Source organism: Drosophila simulans, chromosome 3L (genome assembly GCF_016746395.2).
Source record: "Drosophila simulans strain w501 chromosome 3L, Prin_Dsim_3.1, whole genome shotgun sequence".
NCBI lineage: Eukaryota > Metazoa > Arthropoda > Insecta > Diptera > Drosophilidae > Drosophila > Drosophila simulans.
Genome location: NC_052522.2, coordinates 23,087,501 through 23,107,398, shown reverse-complemented (window position 1 = coordinate 23,107,398; position 19,898 = coordinate 23,087,501). Strand labels below are relative to the sequence as shown.

The 19,898-nt window shown below is 37.3% G+C and overlaps 1 protein-coding gene across 2 annotated transcripts; it reads right to left on the bottom strand.

Annotated features, from left to right (window-relative positions):
- Positions 1-464: 464 nt before the first annotated feature.
- LOC27207219 (calcium/calmodulin-dependent protein kinase kinase 1) lies at positions 465-11,392 on the bottom strand. Of its 2 annotated transcripts, XM_039293073.2 has the most exons (8): positions 11,161-11,387; positions 9,225-9,466; positions 8,587-9,182; positions 4,392-4,746; positions 1,450-1,637; positions 1,138-1,371; positions 795-1,087; positions 465-741 (listed from the first exon to the last, which is right to left on the bottom strand). In XM_039293073.2, exons 2-8 carry the CDS (start codon positions 9,418-9,420, stop codon positions 654-656), a joined length of 1,950 nt encoding a protein of 649 aa, XP_039149007.1. In that variant the 5' UTR covers positions 9,421-9,466; positions 11,161-11,387; the 3' UTR covers positions 465-653. The 2 variants fall into 2 exon arrangements, with proteins under 2 accessions (XP_039149007.1, XP_016033089.1); XM_016182945.3 differs by having other exon boundaries at positions 8,587-9,466; positions 11,161-11,392.
- Positions 11,393-19,898: the final 8,506 nt, after the last annotated feature.

The following is a 19,898-nucleotide window of genomic DNA, read 5'->3' as shown; positions in this document are numbered from 1 at the left end:
ACTGGTGGTTCCCAACCAAGCTCCTGAAGGTAGGAAACACATTCTTCGCCCTGGGTAATTTGGGTTGCTCCTCCACAGAAAGCCTCCTCCTCCTTGTTGGGATCGTCCTTCTGGTCGGCATAACGGCTGCAGCTGGCTGTCGTGGATATCGCCGGCCTGTGATCGCCCCTGTCTAAAACCGTCGGATCCAATATAAACGATTTCACACTTTCGCTCTGGAACTGATTTCATCAAGCGAGAGGTCAGCTGTTGCACCGCAGGCAACTTTTGCATCAGCAAGGACATCAGCTGGGGCAACATATCCAACGTGGTGTGCTCCAGCAACGCTCCGCCAGATACGAGCGCCACCATCATTCCGCCGCGGCTGTCCAAACTCCTGACAAATATTCTTGTATTTTTACTTAATAGCAATGTAATCAATAGGAAAATGGACGCACGTTTAAAAACGACTAAGTCGATTCCTCATTTTCCCAAAAACGTTATAATATTCTACATTTATTTTTATCACAATACGTAAATTTAATCACTAAAAATGAAATATTTTAAACTATTTCAAGTATTTGGGTTTTGGAAACTGTCCAATTCAAAAGTATAAAATTTGTTTTTGTTCTATGTAAACTTATAGATATAAATTATAGTTGGACAAGCGGTTTCTAATAATCAAAACTATGAGTTTCTTCATTACATTGAGTAGAGCAATGTTCCATTAGTGATGGCAGGAGAGTATCCGACGAAGGCTGTCTAAAAAAGTAAACAGGTTAATAGTAAAATTTGTATAATCGGAATTATTATACCTGGCTGTTGGCATATGATATGAACCAGGTGCTGAATTAGATCGACCTGCGCGTATGAACCTTTCAATCCTCGAGCAGCCCGCGAGTGATGATGATGTTCCAGAACATCCTTTTACAAACGGGTTGCCAAATGAATGCTTTTTTAACATTGTTTTTATTAAAATAAGTGTGTCTAATTTAGGAATGCTGCGCACGACGGAGTCTATGTCTTCGTCGTCTACTTGCACCAAGCAACAATTTTCTTCTTCGGTCGGCAAGGGATACTCCCCATCGGAAGTTACCCATTTACTGGTCTAAAAATAAAATTATTAATAGCAATACAAAAAGTCACTTCGTTGAGCACCTTTAACTGGGGAATAGTGATTCTGTGCTTCGCATCCTTTTCCAACATTTCAACTATGCAACTTTTTAAATTTTCAGTTACTTTGTGGTTTTCTGGAAATTTGACAGAATCGTGTTTAATTTTTTCGTACAGTAAGGGCACTGAATCAGCTAGGAACGGCACATTTCCGAATATTAAGGAATATAGAGTAGCGCCTAAGGCCCACACATCTGCCGCCCTTCCACAATATTCATTCTATATAAGAAAACAAATGGAATGAAGAATGCACGTAATTTTAATTGTTAATTGTTTATTATCTAAAAAACTGTATACCTGTCCAGGGATTAGAGTTTCAGGAGCCCGGAAAGCTGGAGTTCCAGCCGTTGATCCATTACTTATTGTTGCATCATCCCCAAGGAATTCATTGCATACGCCAAGATCAGCTATTTTTACATGTCCAAATTCGGTTAATAATATATTTCCAGGCTTAATGTCGGCATGGATAATTTTTTGATGGTGCACTGTTTGTCCAAAACACACAAAAATAGTACATTTTAAAATTAAATTAAATACAACTACAGAAGTATTTTATTTTTGATGCTTTAAGCAAAGTTATCTTTTTAAATTTCATAGGCCGATAAATAATACCAAGGTAAAACCAAGAGGGAATACCCGTATACACGAAGATCCGTTTCATAGTTGCCGAGGAAGACACCATTGTGTCTACAAAATGTTGATATTTGTGGGTTATACGGTGGGGGCGTGCCCAAAATATGAATAGAAAGGGAAATACTATAAATCCAAAAAGGTCGAGTCATTTTCCAGAGAGTGGGCGTGAATGTTTTAAGGGCGTAAGAGAGGTCGGATCCGAAATATTTGATGCGTATGGATCGGTATTGGCAAGAAAAAAATAAAATAAATTCAACAGTTTGTTGGGATGATGATTATATAACACTATCAGGTAACCGTTGACTAACTAGAGGGTGTGTGAATAGGAATACGAATTGGCAAAAAGGATATTAAATGAACAAAATCCAAACCATATTCAAGAGTTTGGGAGTCTATGCCTCTGGAACCCTCTCATGCTGAATCTCCACTTTCTAGCTTTTATAGTTCCTGAAAATTCAACGTTCACACGGACGGACAGGCAAACATACGAGCGGACATAGCCCGGTCGACTTGGTTGGTGATCCTTATCAAGAATATTTCAGTATACCCCATACTCGTAGAGTGAAAGAGTTTATTAGATTCAAAAATAGATTAGAAAATACAAAGCAAGCGAATTTGCTAAAGTCGAGTTCCTCGACTATCAGATAACGGGTATAGTTACCGATACGATTTTGGCTGGCTTATTTACTTTACTAATTTAAAAGTTTGAGCGTGACCGTTTTGGGCGTTTAAAACGAAGAATAATCTAAACCCATCTAAGGCAACATGGATCAACAAACTTCACTGCGTCTATGTCTTTAAAATCTGTATGCCTAATCTCAAACTTTTAACTTTTATAGTTCCTAAGATCGAGACGTTCATATAGACAGACGGACGTGTCCAGATCGATTCGGCTATCGGAATGGCTTTCTTCTGCCTGTTACATACGAATCTAGTGTACCCTTTTACTCTACTACTAACGGGTATAAATATCTGTGGACGCAAGACACTGTATAACCTATATATTTACTTCTATGAGCGGTTGCAACTTATATAGGCATAAGTGCTTTCGGAGAATCTAAGTACTCTTCTTATGCACTTATAAAGCTCCATAAGTCGGTGTCGGGATACCCTGCTTGCTTTTGTGTATATGTGAAATTTGAATGAGGAGGGCTTTCTTCCCGGCATAATCCTGGAAGGATCATAAGTTGCACCTCCTGGCATTTTATCCGCGTTGATTGAACCAGAAAACTGCTTCAAATATTCAGCAAAGGTTTATGTTCTAAATAGTCATTCTGTGTCTCCTATGCGTTCTACCAATGGCACTAGAATAACAAGATGCATAAGGGCCATACATTGCCAAAAAAAAAACGAATTCTGGACCATGGTGAATTGGTTTGGCACTATGCAGCCAATTTTTTGGTGACGACCAAAATTGCTCTCTGTCCGCTCGCTTACGCTGAGAGCGTAAGAAATCTAAAAATAAAATTAGCTTGTATGTGTGTTTAATATTCGTTTGTAAAAATCGCTGCTCGAATTAGCTGGCGTTTACATATTTATATTTATGTTAATAATTAATTATATGTAATATTCGGTACCCAGGGAACACCACGGGGAGGCTATTTCAATTGTAAAAGGACCCCCAATATTTATATAACCTTCGAGTTTTTTTTACACTACTTATCTCAATTACTATTTGCGCTTATATTTCCCTACTTTTACAACAAAACGACAAAATAGAAAGGATTTTACTATAACTACTTTAATTTAAAACACAAATTTTCTAAAAATAAGTCATTGCATTGAGAAATAAATGTTTCATAAAAATAATACGTTGTAGAAAATAAAAATTTATAAAATAAATAAAAATATAAAAACTGTTTATTACAAAAGTCATATCTTGAGGCACGAAGTGCGGACACAAGCACTCAACAATCACTGCCTTATTAATTTTTCATACGTCGCAAGCTGAATACTCTAATAACAAATATTTTAATAAAAAGTCGTTTTCGAACATAGATTCGGCTATTACTATTTCTAAGCTATATTTAAATAATAATAACGTTAAGGCAATGCAAAACATGAATTTTTCACATGGTGCCAATTGATCAAAAATAATATATATTTTATGTCTAATAACTTTTAAGGTGAAGGGCATATTTTGGCAAATTTAGAATGCATGAGCATACGTGTGCACACATACAGTTGTCACTGTATGCGTAGAAAAGAGTTGTTCGCTGTAGAGCTCTCCGCTCTCTCGCTCTTGAACTCAAATTCAAAAAAACCTGGAGCCACCTCTAGAGCCACGCCGAAAAAATCGTTTCCAAACAAATCGTATGGCGTTGCACATCTTGTTATTCTAGTGTCTTTGGTTCTACTTTGTACCGCGCATGATCCTTAACACCAATTATCGTGTATCTGCCTCCAACCCAGATTCTTCTCCTTCTCGATCTTCTATGTTTGCTTGGACATCTTAGATCAAGTAACGAGCAAGTAAACTCAGTACGGAGTCCGACTTAAACTTGGGACTTTCCCACATATATATATCTATATTAAACAGTTGCTTATAGTCATTTTGATTTTCTTCTTTCGATTGGAACTCTTTTTTTTTGCTATGTTCTACTCACAATATTCCAATCCAAGTAAAGACTCCCGAAATATACTCCAAGCTCTTTTTTCAGACAAGGGATTATCTGTTGGAATCCTCAGAACTTCACCTTGTTTTACCAATTCAAAAACCATATACAATGAATCTTCAAGTGGGTCATCCAGTACTTCTACCAACTTGACGACGTTTGGATGATCGAGTTTTTTTAAAACTGCTATTTCTCTGTAAACTCGATCTAGAGGTGATGTTGCTTTTCGAGGTCCTCGCCGCATAAGACCAGCTTGTCGTAGGAGGCGCTTTTTTGAAAGAATTTTCATTGCATAATGAGTGGAGTCTTCTTCGGAATAAGCCAATTTAACGAGCCCGTAGGAACCCTAAAAGTAAACAATGATTTATAATATTTTCAGTAACTTTAATCTACAAATAGACCTGTGGAAAATAAAAAAGAAAAAAAGCTATTGTAAATAAATTGTTCAAAAATTTGGGCGGCTTGAAGGTGTAAGAGGCGTGGCCAAAGTGTTTTTGGTATACCTGTAGAAATTGGCAAGACAAAAAATAAAACGAAAAAAATCAAAAATTTACTCTACTTTTAATCTACGAGTAACGGGTATAATTCAACGTCTATGATTCATAATCTCGGAAATATCCGTTAAACACTTAACGAGTTTACACTTCCTAGTATCGGTTTCTTAGGTTATTGGAATAGGCGTACTGTCGACAATAATACCGTGACCTGTCCACTGACTAACATGTAAAAAACAATTTCAAGGAAATGATTTTATTTATTATACCCGTTATGTATGTATGTAACAGGCAGAAGGAAGCGTTTCCGACTATATAAAGTATATACATATAATCATGTTCAGGACCAATGTCTTTTTGTATGAACGTCGAGATCTCAGGAACTATAAAAGCTATAAGGTTGAGATTCAACATACAGATTCTAGAGACAGAGACGCAGCGAAAGTTTTTTGACCCATGTGTGACTACATGGTTTTCGTTTTTAGTGTTGTCTTTTTTTTTCTTTATTTAACGGCTATCGCCAAGTATACAACTTGGGGAATAGCAACATTAAAATAAACGTAAGAAATTAAAATAACGCTCACAAAGCAATGCTAGCTGACAGCTTATTCATAAAACAGCACAGATAATTCTTAAGCAACGATGTTGCTGAATTGTTGTGTCTATCGCAACAATGAATTAAAACAAAACACGGTACAAAATCTAGAATCTGTATGCTTAATCGCAACCTTCTAGTTCCTGAGAACGGACGGACAGATGGACGGGCGGACATGAACTGATCGACTCTGCTATTGATCCTGAACAAAAATATATATACCTTATATGGTCGGAAACGCTTTCTTCTGCATGTTACATAGTTTTCAACGAATCTGGAGTACCCTTATACTCTCCGAGTAACGGGTGTAATTGCAATTTGCGATATAGTTTGGGTCGAAGCCAAAAGAGACACCCAAAATGAAGATGTAGAAGATGAAGTAAAATAGATAAACATTTTTATCTTTAAATTCCAATAGATTTTAGATGAGTTAGATGAAGCGTTCAGTGCCTTTTCTCGTAAAACTAGATAACCTCTTTAAAGTTGTCTGCTCTGAATGCAACAAATTCATATTTGGGCTTGAAATCGACCATTTACTGGTTTCCTCCCAACTGATACCAAATGCATGCTTTCTTATGAGGGTTTCCTATCCGGGTATCCTCTTATTTTTATTTATTTAACAAAATTAAATATAGTATACAATACTAAACCTAATAAATTTAATGGGTACTAGCTACGGGGGCCTTCGACTCATATCCTCTTATATTTTCTGCGGTTTGAGGTCTTAATATCTTTCCTCTGCGTCTTGGCGATCCCTTCCTGTACCGATCCTTTTTGAGTTGACAAAAGGCTCTGAAGGCTATTTTGTAAGTATTTTCTATATGTGCACTTCAACATATCTTATTTATGCCACTTGCTCTTTTCTCTTTATACTCTTTGTTCTGGACTAACAAGGGCTTATCTCAAGGTCATTTCTATGGATCACTTTGTTTCAACATCCAGTTTCTTTTCCGTGATGTGGGTTAATTCCATAATTAGGCTTGGCTCCTTATCTTGCACTTGGCTAATCTTATCTTGCACCTATCTTTCCCGAGCGCTATTACTACGATGATCTATTTTAATGTACCTAGGTTTGATATGTTTGGCAACAAGTTTTTTGGCACATCGATAGAAATTTACAAAACTAATACAAAAATTTAAAAATATTAAAACATTTTTCAAAAGTGTGGGCGTGGTGGTCTTGGGCGGTTTCTTGGCGTTAGAGTGGGCGGTGTCTATGTCTTTAGAAACAGTATACTTCATCTCAACCTTCTAGCTTTTATAGTTCCTGAGATCTCGACGTCCATACGGACGGACAGAATAACGGACAGGGCCAGATCAGCTCTGTTATTTATCGTGATCAAGAATTTATATACTCTATATGTTCGAAATCACTTCACACGGTTGGATCTGCTAAAAAAAGATTGGGCTGGAAGTGATAACGTCAGCGATGTCAAAATAAAAGAGGTAAATTCAGTGGTTTGATTCCAATTGCAAGAGTTCAGCCTAAAGTTTGCGCGACCTCGGGTAATGACATCGCTGTTGGCTGCTAGACCAAGAACGGAAATCCATGCGTACACTCGACGCACGTCTACCCTTTAGAGAAATGATTCTGATACCAGCGTTGTTGTAGATCCAGTTTCCAGTGGCATCCTGCACGTAATATTTCCCCAGGCGTGAAAAAAGTGCCTGCGAACCTGCTACCGTACGAATTTCCAGGGTGTTTTAATAAACAATTACCAGCCATTTGCGTGGGACTGAGAAAATTGAAGCAGAGCTTGTTTAATTTCAGAAATTCTCGCAGTCATGCAAGATCCAGTGCCATGAATGGTCGGCACCTAAACAGTGGATAAGCCTGTGTACACGATGCACATTTCAGCTCATCCCGCTTTAGCGGCGCATGAGCGTGGTGCGTGACAGCTGATCTTCGAGTGTGGGTTGTGTCGCAACGAGATGTAAAAAATTTAAAAAATTGGTCAATGGTGACACCCTTTTTCTCGGAGTCAGCACACTGAGACCAGGCTTCGCGAGTATAGGTATACAATTTGGTTGACAATATGAAAATTAACAAGGAATTTCGTTTCTCACAGTCTTGTGCCCGTAACCCACGAATTGTTTAACAACGATCAGATTATAAGAGATGGTTTGTCATGCTGATGTAGCCGCTCTCAAGCTTCTTGGTTGAGTAATGTATAAGCATTGTCAGACAAATAGAATTTTAGGAAATTAAATCGTTGACAGTCAGTAAAGCTTGAAGTTCTCATAATTCCCGGAAAAGTTGGGATGTTTAATTCGCTAAAACTGAAAGTCCACCTGGCTCCTCTGCGGGATATTAAGAGGTCGAATAACGGTCGGGGTACAACTACATAGAGTAGAGTAATGCTTCTCCTCATATGCAGCAAAGTCGTCGTCATGGTTTACCCAATCTTGTTCGTCATGGAAGGCATATATCTGTCTCGTAGTTGCCCAAAACGAACTACTAATGCCTGGACAGATCAAATGTCATCCATAAACTCGATGGCATTATTATGCGCGCCAATAATTTTGCCCCGCTGTTAAATCACACTCCGCATGGCATCTACAAAACCGCAATAAAGTACAATTATCAAAAATCAAACGAGATGCGGGCGACCGAACTCGAAGGACCGAAAGTTTATGTTATCAATAAAACGCCAGTAGGACTTCGGTGGCCGCAATGCGCGTGTTTGGATTGAAAACAAAACTGTGTTTGACTGAAGTGGTGAATACGACGCCTATGCTAAAGGTGTATAAACAATTTCCGTTTACTGGTCATTGAATAGTACAAGGAAGGCTTATGAAACAATGAACGGATATAATGTGATAGAAACTCATAGGAATTAACAAATCTACAAAGGTATATTAAGAGTGGAAAAAAGGGTGTCTTGTTCCCAAGCAGATACCTGGTAGCACTATATTCTAAATAACTTGGAGCTGATCTTGAAATGTCGGTTGACCTGAGACGTTCGAGTATTTTAAGTAAAAGTAATTAAATTGTTTAATTTTAAAGTTTATTTCTAAAATATCTTTAAGTTAAAATGATTAATGAAATAATATGGTATAATGGATATAATTGCTAATTCAAAAGAAACTCTATTACCTGTCCAATTTGTTCCATTAATCTATATTGGTTTAACTGAAGAAAACTTCCAGATTTATCTATCGATATCCTTCTAGACTCCCGAAAAGCTGGTTTCCGTCGACTAGATCGAGGACTACTGAAAGGAGTACTATAAGGGCTATACGGTACATTCGGGTAGATAGGACGAGTCTCGTATAAGATTTGAGGTTTTGATGCCGTATTATGTTCAAGTGGTTCATTGGAAACTTTACAAGGATACCTTTTAACGCTTTCATAATCTAAGCACTTTTGCACTTTGTTTTGCTTATTCGATTCGGAATCGACTACGCATTTATGGATATCAGTAGAACATTTTTCATGTATGTGTAAACTACATAATTTATCAGCGCACAATTCCAGAGAATGAAATTTAATAAACATTGCTCGTTCATCCAAGGTATTTTTTTCCTTAGGACTTGCATTTAAATTTGTATATAAACATTTATTCGTTAAGTTTATTTCAGAATTTTTTTTTAAATTTTCTACAGACTGGGATTTTTTAATATTCTGAAATTTATTAATATTTTCATCTGTCTTCCTTAATTCATCTGATATTTGTTTATCTTTCGGGGAAGTTTGATCTTGAGATTTAAGTTCTCTCGAAACATTTTTTGAAGAATTTTCTGCAATTTGAGTGTCAAATGACGACTCTACGATGTTGTTTTCACATTGGTCCTTACAGCGACTTTCATCAACAGCCAACAGTCCACAAAAAGCTTTATTTTTATGAAACCTTGAGGGAAATGCATCCTCAGTTTTTTTCTGAAAATCAACTTCTTGCCTGTTGACTTGCTGAGACTTTGTTGAATCCATTTTTTTATTAGTGTAATATTGTTTTTATGTTGTAGGTGATTAAATCCTGCAAACAGAAAACAAATTTATCAAATTTAAATATCAGTTCGATCAAATGCAAATTTTAAGTAACTTGATAAATAAAAGGGCTAACATAAAATCGCATTCAAATAATCATTTTTCCTAAAATGGTTTACAATTTACCCAAGCATAACCCTGCATTAAATATTAATACTTTTCTTCGAAACACAAAATCCTTCACACCACTCCATAAATAGTAAACTATAACTAAGGCCCTTCATGGGCGGATTGATTATAACAATCGAGATTATATACAATCCAGCACTGGTCCTTTATAAAAGTATATTCAAATATACATTTAATCACGTAAACTTCCACTGTCACAGGTCTCCGCGTAAAAAGTGCAGTTCCGATTTCAAAGTAAGTGCGGGCTAGAATGGTCGTAGCAATATTTGCAAACAAATATGAGCGTCTATGTCACTGAAACCGACATGCTTAATCTGAACTCTAGCTTTTAAAGTTCCTGAGAGCAAAGCGTTCATACGGACAGACGGACATCGCGTCGGCGAACTCGACTCGCATTCTCTCTTGTTTTCGTTTCGTTATAATAAAATATGGATGTGGCACATAATAGATAAACTACATACTATATATTTTATACTATACTATACACTATACATATATATGCTTAAACGGGAGGAAAGACGTGCATGGCCAGATCGACTCGGCTAGTGGTCGTGATGCAGAATATATATACTTTATAGGGTCGGAAACTCTGCCTGTTACATACTTTTCAGCGAATCTATTATACCCTATTACTCTACGAGTAACGACTAATAGTGTAACTTTATTATTTGTCTTGCCAATTTATAACATAACAAAATACAATTTTTTATAACAAAACATTTTTTTGATACGCGCATTCTAAATTCCACAATCCGCCCTGAACACCACGTAATTGAATTTTTGTATATTATTATTTTTTTGTTTTGCCTTTTTCTATTGGTATGCCAAAACAGATATAGAACTTTCTCGTTCGCATTCCCACTAACTTACTAATGGGCATCTGATAGTCGGGGATCTCGGCTATAGCATTCTCTCATTGCTTAAAAGGGTGTGCGTGACAAATTCGGACTGTTTGTGGGCATATGCCAATCAAACGGCTGCATCTAATCCATGTCTCTAAAATTGGCGTGCCTAATCTAAACTTTCTCTAGGTTTCAAGGTTCCTGAAATCGGAGCATCCATGCGAACAGACAGACATGGGCGTGTGTATATATTTTATTTATATATAAATAAATATAAATATAAATATATAAAAATAATATATTTATGTATACATTTGTATATTTTAAAGAGACGAAAACTGACGACGGACTTTTACATTGTAACTATTTATTTAACAGTTATGTATGTGATTGTTTTAATGTCAAAGGAAAGGGTGTGATATTTTTACTTTTATTTCTGATATTTGTGTGATATTTTACTTCATAATGTTTGTGCATATGTATGCATGTGCAAAAGTTTGTGCAGTAGACATACATATGTACATATTTATATTTTCCCGGCAGGTTTTTTAATGTAACTATGTACCTATATCACCAATGCACCTACATATAATTTATTCAATATACAATAAAAGACATTTTACATTAAATGAATTTGACTGAGTAATTTTTCTACTTTTCCTATTTAAGCACACACGTAAAAATAATTTTAATAGACTACAACTACACGCACCAATTGTATTTAGAAACAAGTTACGTCATAATCGCGCCAATATGCAGATGGGATCTGCATTTCGGTTACATCTCCTTTTAATTCGTTGTTCATTTTTCTTTATATTCACAACTACACGAAGAGAGAACATTAAATAGAAATTACTAACTGAAGGAAAAACATCTAAGCTTTAAATAAAAGACGAATTAAAAGTTTCCCATTGCAGCTTTAAAAGCTCTTAGTCTTATCGATAACTTAGTCGATAACTGGAATAGTGTATGTATAGTGTACATAGTATACATAGAAATATTCATAATGTGTAAATATTATATGTGCACATATATATTATTAAGTAAATATTGAAAACCATAGAAACCATACTATTCCTTGCCGCGCAGTTATATCTTGGGGATCATGAAGGAAAGACCATTTAGACCCCGTCCACAGGACTTCCACCACCATATATGTATATATGTATATATGTATAGATGTATATATGTATATATGTATATATGTATATATGTATATATGTATATATGTATATATGTATATATGTATATATGTATATATGTATATATGTATATATGTATATATGTATATATGTATATATGTATATATGTATATATGTATATATGTATATATGTATATATGTATATATGTATATATGTATATATGTATATATGTATATATTTATATGTATATATGTATATATGTATATATGTATATATGTATATATGTATATATGTATATATGTATATATGTATATATGTATATATGTATATATGTATATATGTATATATGTATATATGTATATATGTATATATGTATATATGTATATATGTATATATGTATATATGTATATATGTATATATGTATATATGTATATATGTATATATGTATATATGTATATATGTATATATGTATATATGTATATATGTATATATGTATATATGTATATATGTATATATGTATATATGTATATATGTATATATGTATATATGTATATATGTATATATGTATATATGTATATATGTATATATGTATATATGTATATATGTATATATGTATATATGTATATATGTATATATGTATATATGTATATATGTATATATGTATATATGTATATATGTATATATGTATATATGTATATTTATATGTATATATGTATATATGTATATATGTATATATGTATATATGTATATATGTATAAATTAAACCAAATACGTTTGTATTGAATGGTTCTTTTTATTAGAGCCAACTGCTCTGAATTCTGGTATCTTACGAACTAAATGCAAATCAAATTTATTCAGGCCGCCAAGTCTTCGGTTGGAGGCAGCGGTCCCAGCAGAGCGCTTAGTCAGCGCCTCGTGCCGTCTGGAGTTCCGTGCCTTCGACGGTCACCCAGCGCGCACATGCCCGCCTCGCATTACGCTGACCCTTGCACATCGCTTTCGCTAAAGCGAAATGCGTTACTGGGCTGGCTCAGCGTCGCCGATGTTATTGTTGGTCCATCCGGTCTTGGATGGCATTTCGGCGGGTCGTCGCACCCCTCTGACTTGCTCGTGTTAACTCCTCCTTGTCTTAAGATGAAGTCGTCCCCGGATTCAATGGTCTTAGATGGTTGTTGACGTTTGGCTTTCAGACGGTAGATAAGAAAGATGATGACCAGGGTTATTGAGGCTGTGGAGGAGACAGAGCAAAAGATCCAGGTGTTGCCTGATGGCAGTCGGGATTGGAGGTGGTTGATGTGCTGCAGATTTTTAACGCTCATTCCGTGAATTGATGACAGACTAAGGCGCTCTAGATGCCTCAGAACGTTTACTTGGGCCATGGCTGAAACTGCGGCTTTCTTCTTTGATGTTCCGATATTGTTGACGTAAAGGGTGCCGTTTATTTTAATTTTTTCGGTATATGATACCAGGTAAGTTCCTGATATCATCCGGCTTATTCCCTTTTCGTCGGTGATATTTATCGTTACATCGTTGGTGATGAGCATTCCCTCGTCGATCATGGTGACTGGGTCCAAGTGTCCAGGCTGGGTGTTGCAATGGGCGACCATGCCAGAGATGAGTTGTTGTGCGCAAGTTGGCGCTTTCGATCTCCTGCAGAAGGTGGTGCCCGCTGATACATTGCAGTCCTTGACCGCGAAGGTTTCCGTACCGCAATCCGCGACCGTGCTACCGTCCTCGAAATCTAAGATTCTATTTTCATGCTGTACTGGGAATATTCTTATTTTTCTACAAGTTAACAAAGGCTTCGGAAATTTTATTAAAAAGTACAATAGGTCTCGATTTTGAAAAGTTTTTATGCTAGCTACCTCTAAAATATCTGACACGCTAACGTTTGTGGGATGTTTACTTTCAATCTCCTTTACGTCAACGTCATTCAGGATTATTGGACTTATTACGTTTAATTTGGAAAGGGTGATTGCAAGTATTAAATTTTCAAGCTCTTGAATTACAACACGGTTTTTTGCCAAAATTGTCTCGTACAAATGTTCTGTGTCTAAGTTGTCCGATTTTAAAATAGAATTCATGGATGAGGTCAGTGTGTTTAATTGCAATTGTATTTTGTCGTTTATTTCTATCTGTCCATTTACCGAGTCCGTTAGCTGTCCCTGTCTAAGCCTCACCTGGTCCCAGTCGTCAGAGTCAGGTGTCCCCGCTATTGCTTTTAAAGCAGTCCCTATGAAATTAAGACTACGGGCATGTCGGTGACGTACCTTTAGTGTGTCCAGAAGAGTCTCTATTCGTTCCAAGTCCGTTTCAAGTACCCGTCTCATGTGCTCCTTCACGAAGAAGTCCATTGCGTGTTTCGTCTCGTCTGCGTAAGTCTCGTACGATGTAACGTTCGTTGTATGTCCCATGTAACCGTACTCGTCCCATAAAGTAATATCTCCGTCCATTATTGGTATGTGGTTAGCGTGTGAGTATTCGTTTAGTTTTATGGTCCAAGAGGGAGTTGTCAGTAGGACTAACGGGAGTAGCAAGTTTCCTAACCTAAGTGCGAAAAATATAAAATATAGAGAGTAACAAACGCCACTAAAGTATAAAAAAGTGATAATATAAAAAAATGTAAAAAAATTTTAAATTAAATTGGGCACCCTCTTAACGAAGGTTGTCCTTATGGACCACCCTCCCTTTAATAAGCACTGTCGTGCCCAGATCAGCCTCAATGACCTCTTCTGAGCAGAGTGGCGTTAATTTGGTACCCAGGCGTCTGTTGGTTTTTAACCAGACTTTTTCGCCTACTTGGTACTGCTTATTGTCTTTGTGTTCATTTGAGTACCTAAGTGTTTTCTCTTGAGCCTCTTTGATCTTGTCTCTTATTGTGCCCGCAAAATCTGGTGGAATAGCGTGAACTATTTCATGAGGCTTTTTATTTGTAACCGAGTGGACAGTTCTGTTATATTCTATTGTTGCAAATAGAATGAGGTCGGTCGTCTCGGTTATGTTTTGATCTATCTTGATGCACCGTGCGATTTCTGCTAGGGTGCTATGAAATCTCTCAACTTGGCCATTAGACGTGCTGTGCAAGGGGGGCGCATTTGAGACCTGTATACCATACCTATTTTCTAGGATGGTTCGTATGGTTTGTGAGTTGATAGACCTTTCATTGTCGCAATAAACTGTTTTTATTTTAGGGAACAGATTTATTAGTTGTAGTATCGGAGTTTTGATATCTACGATTGCTCTTGAATCGATTGGTTGGACTATAGCGAATTTTGAAAATTTGTCGATACAAGTTAGAAAATGCTTTTGATCAGTTGAAAATATATCTATGTGGATAATTTCCCCAGTATAACCGGGAATTGGTGTTTCCGCTATGGTTTGTTGCACTGGGTGACGATTGTATTTTGCTTTGGAACATGTTCTGCAATTTGCGGTGATTTCTGCCGCTAGCTGGCCCATTTTTGGAAAAAAGTAGTCACGAAGGACCTGTTTTACGTTTTCCTGTCCTGCTCTATGGGCCCTATTGTGTTCCGTGGTCATAATTTCCCTTTGCTCGGTACTGTTTGTTATATCGGTGACCAAGCTTTTACAATGTCTAAATGTCGTCGAGGGAAAAGCGACGATTAAATCGTGCTGAATGAAGGCGAGTATAGGTAGCTCGCAGTGGATTGCATTGACGACATCTATTTTTACTAAATCTTCTAGTGAGCGAAGCAGTGTTGTGCGGTCTGTAAATCGCACAATGTGACGCGTTTTTGATTTAAAAAGGATGATCGACTTTATAGACGGGAAATCTGCCTGTTCGATCACTATTTGGTTCCTGAAACAGTTTACAGGTTTTTCCGTTGACTCTATAGTGTAGGTCAACGACTCCTCGCTGTGGATAGTAACGATGTCGGAGTGTGTATCGTTATCTAAAGCATTTACGTTTTGCCGCGACAAGGCGTCGGCTACGTGGTTTTCTTTACCCGGCTTGTAGAACACTTGTGCGTTATGTTCATCAACAAACGCTTTCCACCTTTTGAGCCTGGGATTCGGATTTTTATCCGACATTGAACCGGTCAGTGGTTGATGGTCGGTGAAGATGTTTAACTTCTTTACGCCATATAAATAGCTTCTGAGATTTTGGAGTGCCCATACTATTGCTAGTAGTTCTCGTTCATTTGTTGCCATTGAAATCTCTGTTCCGCGTAACGTACGAGAGATCATGGTGATTGGACGACCTTTCTGTGAAAGAACAGCCCCTAGGCCGCTTCCAGAGGCGTCAGTGGTCAAGTCAAATGGCTGAGTGAAATCTGGGTATGCCAACATGACATCCTCAGACTCCAGGATGTTTCTAAGTTTTTCAAATGATTTTCGCTGCTCGTTGGTCAGCTCTAGTTTGACTTTCTTTGAGTGGTTTGCACCAATTTTTCCATTGTCACCTTTTAGAATATTCGTCAGAGGTCTTGCGATGCTAGCAAACCCCTTTATGAAACATCTATAATAACTGGCCAGTCCCAGAAATGACCTGAGACTGAACAGTGTTGATGGAGGTTGAAATTCTTTTATAGCCTTAACCTTTTCAGGCGAAGTTTTAATTCCCCCTCGGGACACTATGAATCCCAAATATTCTACGTTCTCCTTAAAGAACATAGATTTTTCTACAGACACTCTCATGCCTGCATCGCACAAAGTTTTTAGGACCGTGTTTATATCGTTGACATGACTCTCCATTGTTTGGGAGAAAATGATTACGTCATCGACGTAGACATAGCAAGTTTTACCGATGTGATCTCTCAGAACATCATCTATGGCCCGTTGGAAAATACTAGGGGCATTTTTTAAACCAAAGGGAAGTCTGCAGAATTCATACTTCCCATTGTTGACCGAAAAAGCTGTCTTTTCTCGATCGCGCTCCGCGAGCTCAATTTGATGGAAGCCCGACTTCAGATCAAGAGTCGTGAAGTACTGGGCTTTTCCAATGTTCGACAGTATGGTCGATATGGATGGTATAGGATACTTGTCATCAATTGTTTTCTGATTCAGTTTTCTGAAGTCAATAACGAGACGTTTCTTCCTATGACCTTCTTCGTCAAAACCCTTCTTATCAACAACCCAAATTGGGTTATTGTAAGGCGACCGGGATGGTCTTATTATTCCGTCTGCTAGAAGTTGTTTAACTTCTGAATTGACGAAATCGGCTACACCCATCGGATATGGGTAAAGTTTTGAATATACAGGTTCCCCGTCAGTGCGGATCGTGGCGACCGTATTTATATTAAAGGGGAGGGACTCGTTTGGGTCCGCAAAGGCTTTTGATCTGTTTTTGATCATCTTTTTAAAATCTTCGTTGACGGCGTTTGGCACGTCCACGTCATTGATGTTAATAAAGTTTACATTTCTGCATTTTGAGTAAAAAATCTGCTCTGTACCATGATCATGCTCAATGATGTTTTTTGTTAGATCAATTTTTGCATTGACCCTTTTTAGTACATCTAGTCCAACAATTCCGTCATATCCGTTCAGGTTGTTTAACAAGAAAAAGTATGACTTAACATTGAATAGATGGATCAGACACTTTTGTTTTATTTTTGTGTGCCCATGGATTGATGTAACTTCAAATGGTGTTTCCACCGGTTTGAAGTGTTTTAGTTCAGATAAAGGTTTTATGTAATTTTTGGAGGCTCCTGTATCTAACAGTAACCTGATTTCCCGCCCCGCTATCGTACGAATTATGTACGGGAGCAGGGACGTTCCCCTAAAAAATTACATGATTCCGAATCGGACGTGTTATCTGCCTCGATTTCCGCTGCTTCGTAGGATGACTTTACCCTATACTCCTGGTCATGTGACTGCTCTTGGGTCGTATGGTTCAACCATTGACGACTGCGAGCTGTCTGCTCGCCCCTAAATTTAGAACGTGATGTGGGATCAACGTCCATTGGTTCAGGACCTAGATTTTGAGAATAGCTTTTACGAGGATTATTTGATTCACTGTTCTGTTGCGTTTGGCCTTTATGTCCTTGGTTTTTAGAAAATTGAGAGCCTCTAGTTTGGTTACTAGTGCCCGGTGCATTATTGTTTTGATTTCTCTGGAAAACACCCTGGGAGTTGTTGTGGTTATTACCTTGTGGGGTGTTATGAAAACGGTTACCCTGGCGACGGTTTTCTGAATTGTAGGATTTGTCCTCTAAATTTTTATTAAAGTTTGCAACGAACCAGGCTCGCTCATTGCAAGACTCTGCCCGTTGAGCCACAGCCAATGCTGATGGCAAATCTTTGGGCGCAGCTGAGAGAACTACATGTCGGACTGATTTTTTTAACCCGGTCACAAAAGCGGTCAAAGCGTCCTGCCGTGACCTATTATTTAAGATAGCGGCAGTATTTGTGTCATAAGACAACAAAGTCTTACTAATAATAAGAGTTAGCTTTCTCTCAATCTCATTATAAAAAGTCATTAGGGGAAGTTCTCCCTGACGCATAGTAAGCATTTGTTGTTGCGTTACCTCGATTGGAGTTTGTTCTGCATAAGCGCAGTCCATTCTAGCTATTATAGCATCAAAATTTAGTACTGTATTATGTGACGTAAGCATTACTCCCGCGGGGCCTATTACCTTGTTACGTATGATTCCTACGGCCTGGTAGGTTCTAGAGCTACCCAAATATGGTTTGTAGATTTCGTAGGCGTTAACTGCTGCGGTTCGCCATGCCACATACTCATCTTGTTTTCCGTCAAAACTTGGTATGGACTTTACTAAGTCTAGTGGTTCATTACAAGAGATAGCTGAGTTATGTGGTATTTGCTCGTATACCACTAGGGGTCCACCCTCATTTACTCTCTGCCTATTCTCAACCTCTTTAAGCTTTTCTGAAAATATTTTTTGTTGATGCTCTAGTGCGCCATTTACGGCCGCTTCCATGAGTCTAATTACATCTTTATTACTAATGGTACCTGAGGTTTTCGCCTGTTCTTGTGTTGCTGTTGTCTCTTGTTGAAGGTCCTGATGTTGATTTTGAAATTCCTGGTCGTTAACCATTTTTACTTTGTCTGTAAAGCCGTCAATTAAGTTACTTAATTCTATATCTTCGTCGGTCTCAGTACCGTCAATGTAACCCCCTTGATGGCTATTATTTCTTATGTCTTTATAGCTCTGTATTAAGTCTTCGTCACTGTCGTTGTTTTCGTTACTGTTTCTATACATCGGACAATGATACTTTTTAAAAATTTTTTTATAATTTGTATGAGAAAGAGCTTAATTTTCCTTCTTCGTCATTTGTTTTTTTTTTTTTTTTTTTTTTTAAATTTGTAAATGAAAATCGCTATACCTGAACTTTTAATTGCAATCACTTTTTTTTTTATTTCGTTACTTATTATGTGTATTTTTTTTTCAAAAATTGGCACACATGTCTGGTTGACGTTAAAAGAGGTAAATTGAAAATAAAGATCTCACTTACATGTTATATTGGTATACTGGTATAATAAAAATGCATCGAAGACGGTAGCTGGTTGATCCGTTTATCCTCTGGCGGCTGTCGTTGATTTAGCTGATTACTGTTGATATGCAGCGGTTTTCACTGTTGCTTGTGCAGCGTTGTTTTGCTTTTGTATTAGATAATTTTGTTTGTTTGTTGCTGTTCACTATTATTGTGCAGCGCGCGAGTCCGAAGTGTCAAAGAAAACCCGATTACGAGACCTTGATTTCTAGATCTTTTTACTACGGATTTTAAGGTTTTACGACACTTAAGCGCGTTGGGCGTCAATTAAACCAAATACGTTTGTATTGAATGGTTCTTTTTATTAGAGCCAACTGCTCTGAATTCTGGTATCTTACGAACTAAATGCAAATCAAATTTATTCAGGCCGCCAAGTCTTCGGTTGGAGGCAGCGGTCCCAGCAGAGCGCTTAGTCAGCGCCTCGTGCCGTCTGGAGTTCCGTGCCTTCGACGGTCACCCAGCGCGCACATGCCCGCCTCGCATTACGCTGACCCTTGCACATCGCTTTCGCTAAAGCGAAATGCGTTACTGGGCTGGCTCAGCGTCGCCGATGTTATTGTTGGTCCATCCGGTCTTGGATGGCATTTCGGCGGGTCGTCGCACCCCTCTGACTTGCTCGTGTTAACTTATATATGTATATATGTATATATGTATATATGTATATATGTATATATGTATATATGTATATATGTATATATGTATATATGTATATATGTATATTTTTTTTTTTTATATGTATATATGTATATATGTTATATATGTATATATGTATATATGTATATATGTATATATGTATATATGTATATATGTATATATGTATATATGTATATA

What these genes read in the sequence shown, in the direction of transcription:
- LOC27207219 (XM_016182945.3), bottom strand. Translation starts at nt 9,420, where the DNA reads ATGGATTCAACAAAGTCTCAGCAAGTCAACAGGCAAGAAGTTGATTTT. An exon ending in AAACTCTAATCCCTGGACAG is followed by an intron (nt 1,372 to 1,449) that starts GTATACAGTTTT and finishes TTTCTTATATAG; the next exon opens with AATGAATATTGTGGAAGGGC. An exon ending in TCACTATTCCCCAGTTAAAG is followed by an intron (nt 1,088 to 1,137) that starts GTGCTCAACGAA and finishes TTTTATTTTTAG; the next exon opens with ACCAGTAAATGGGTAACTTC.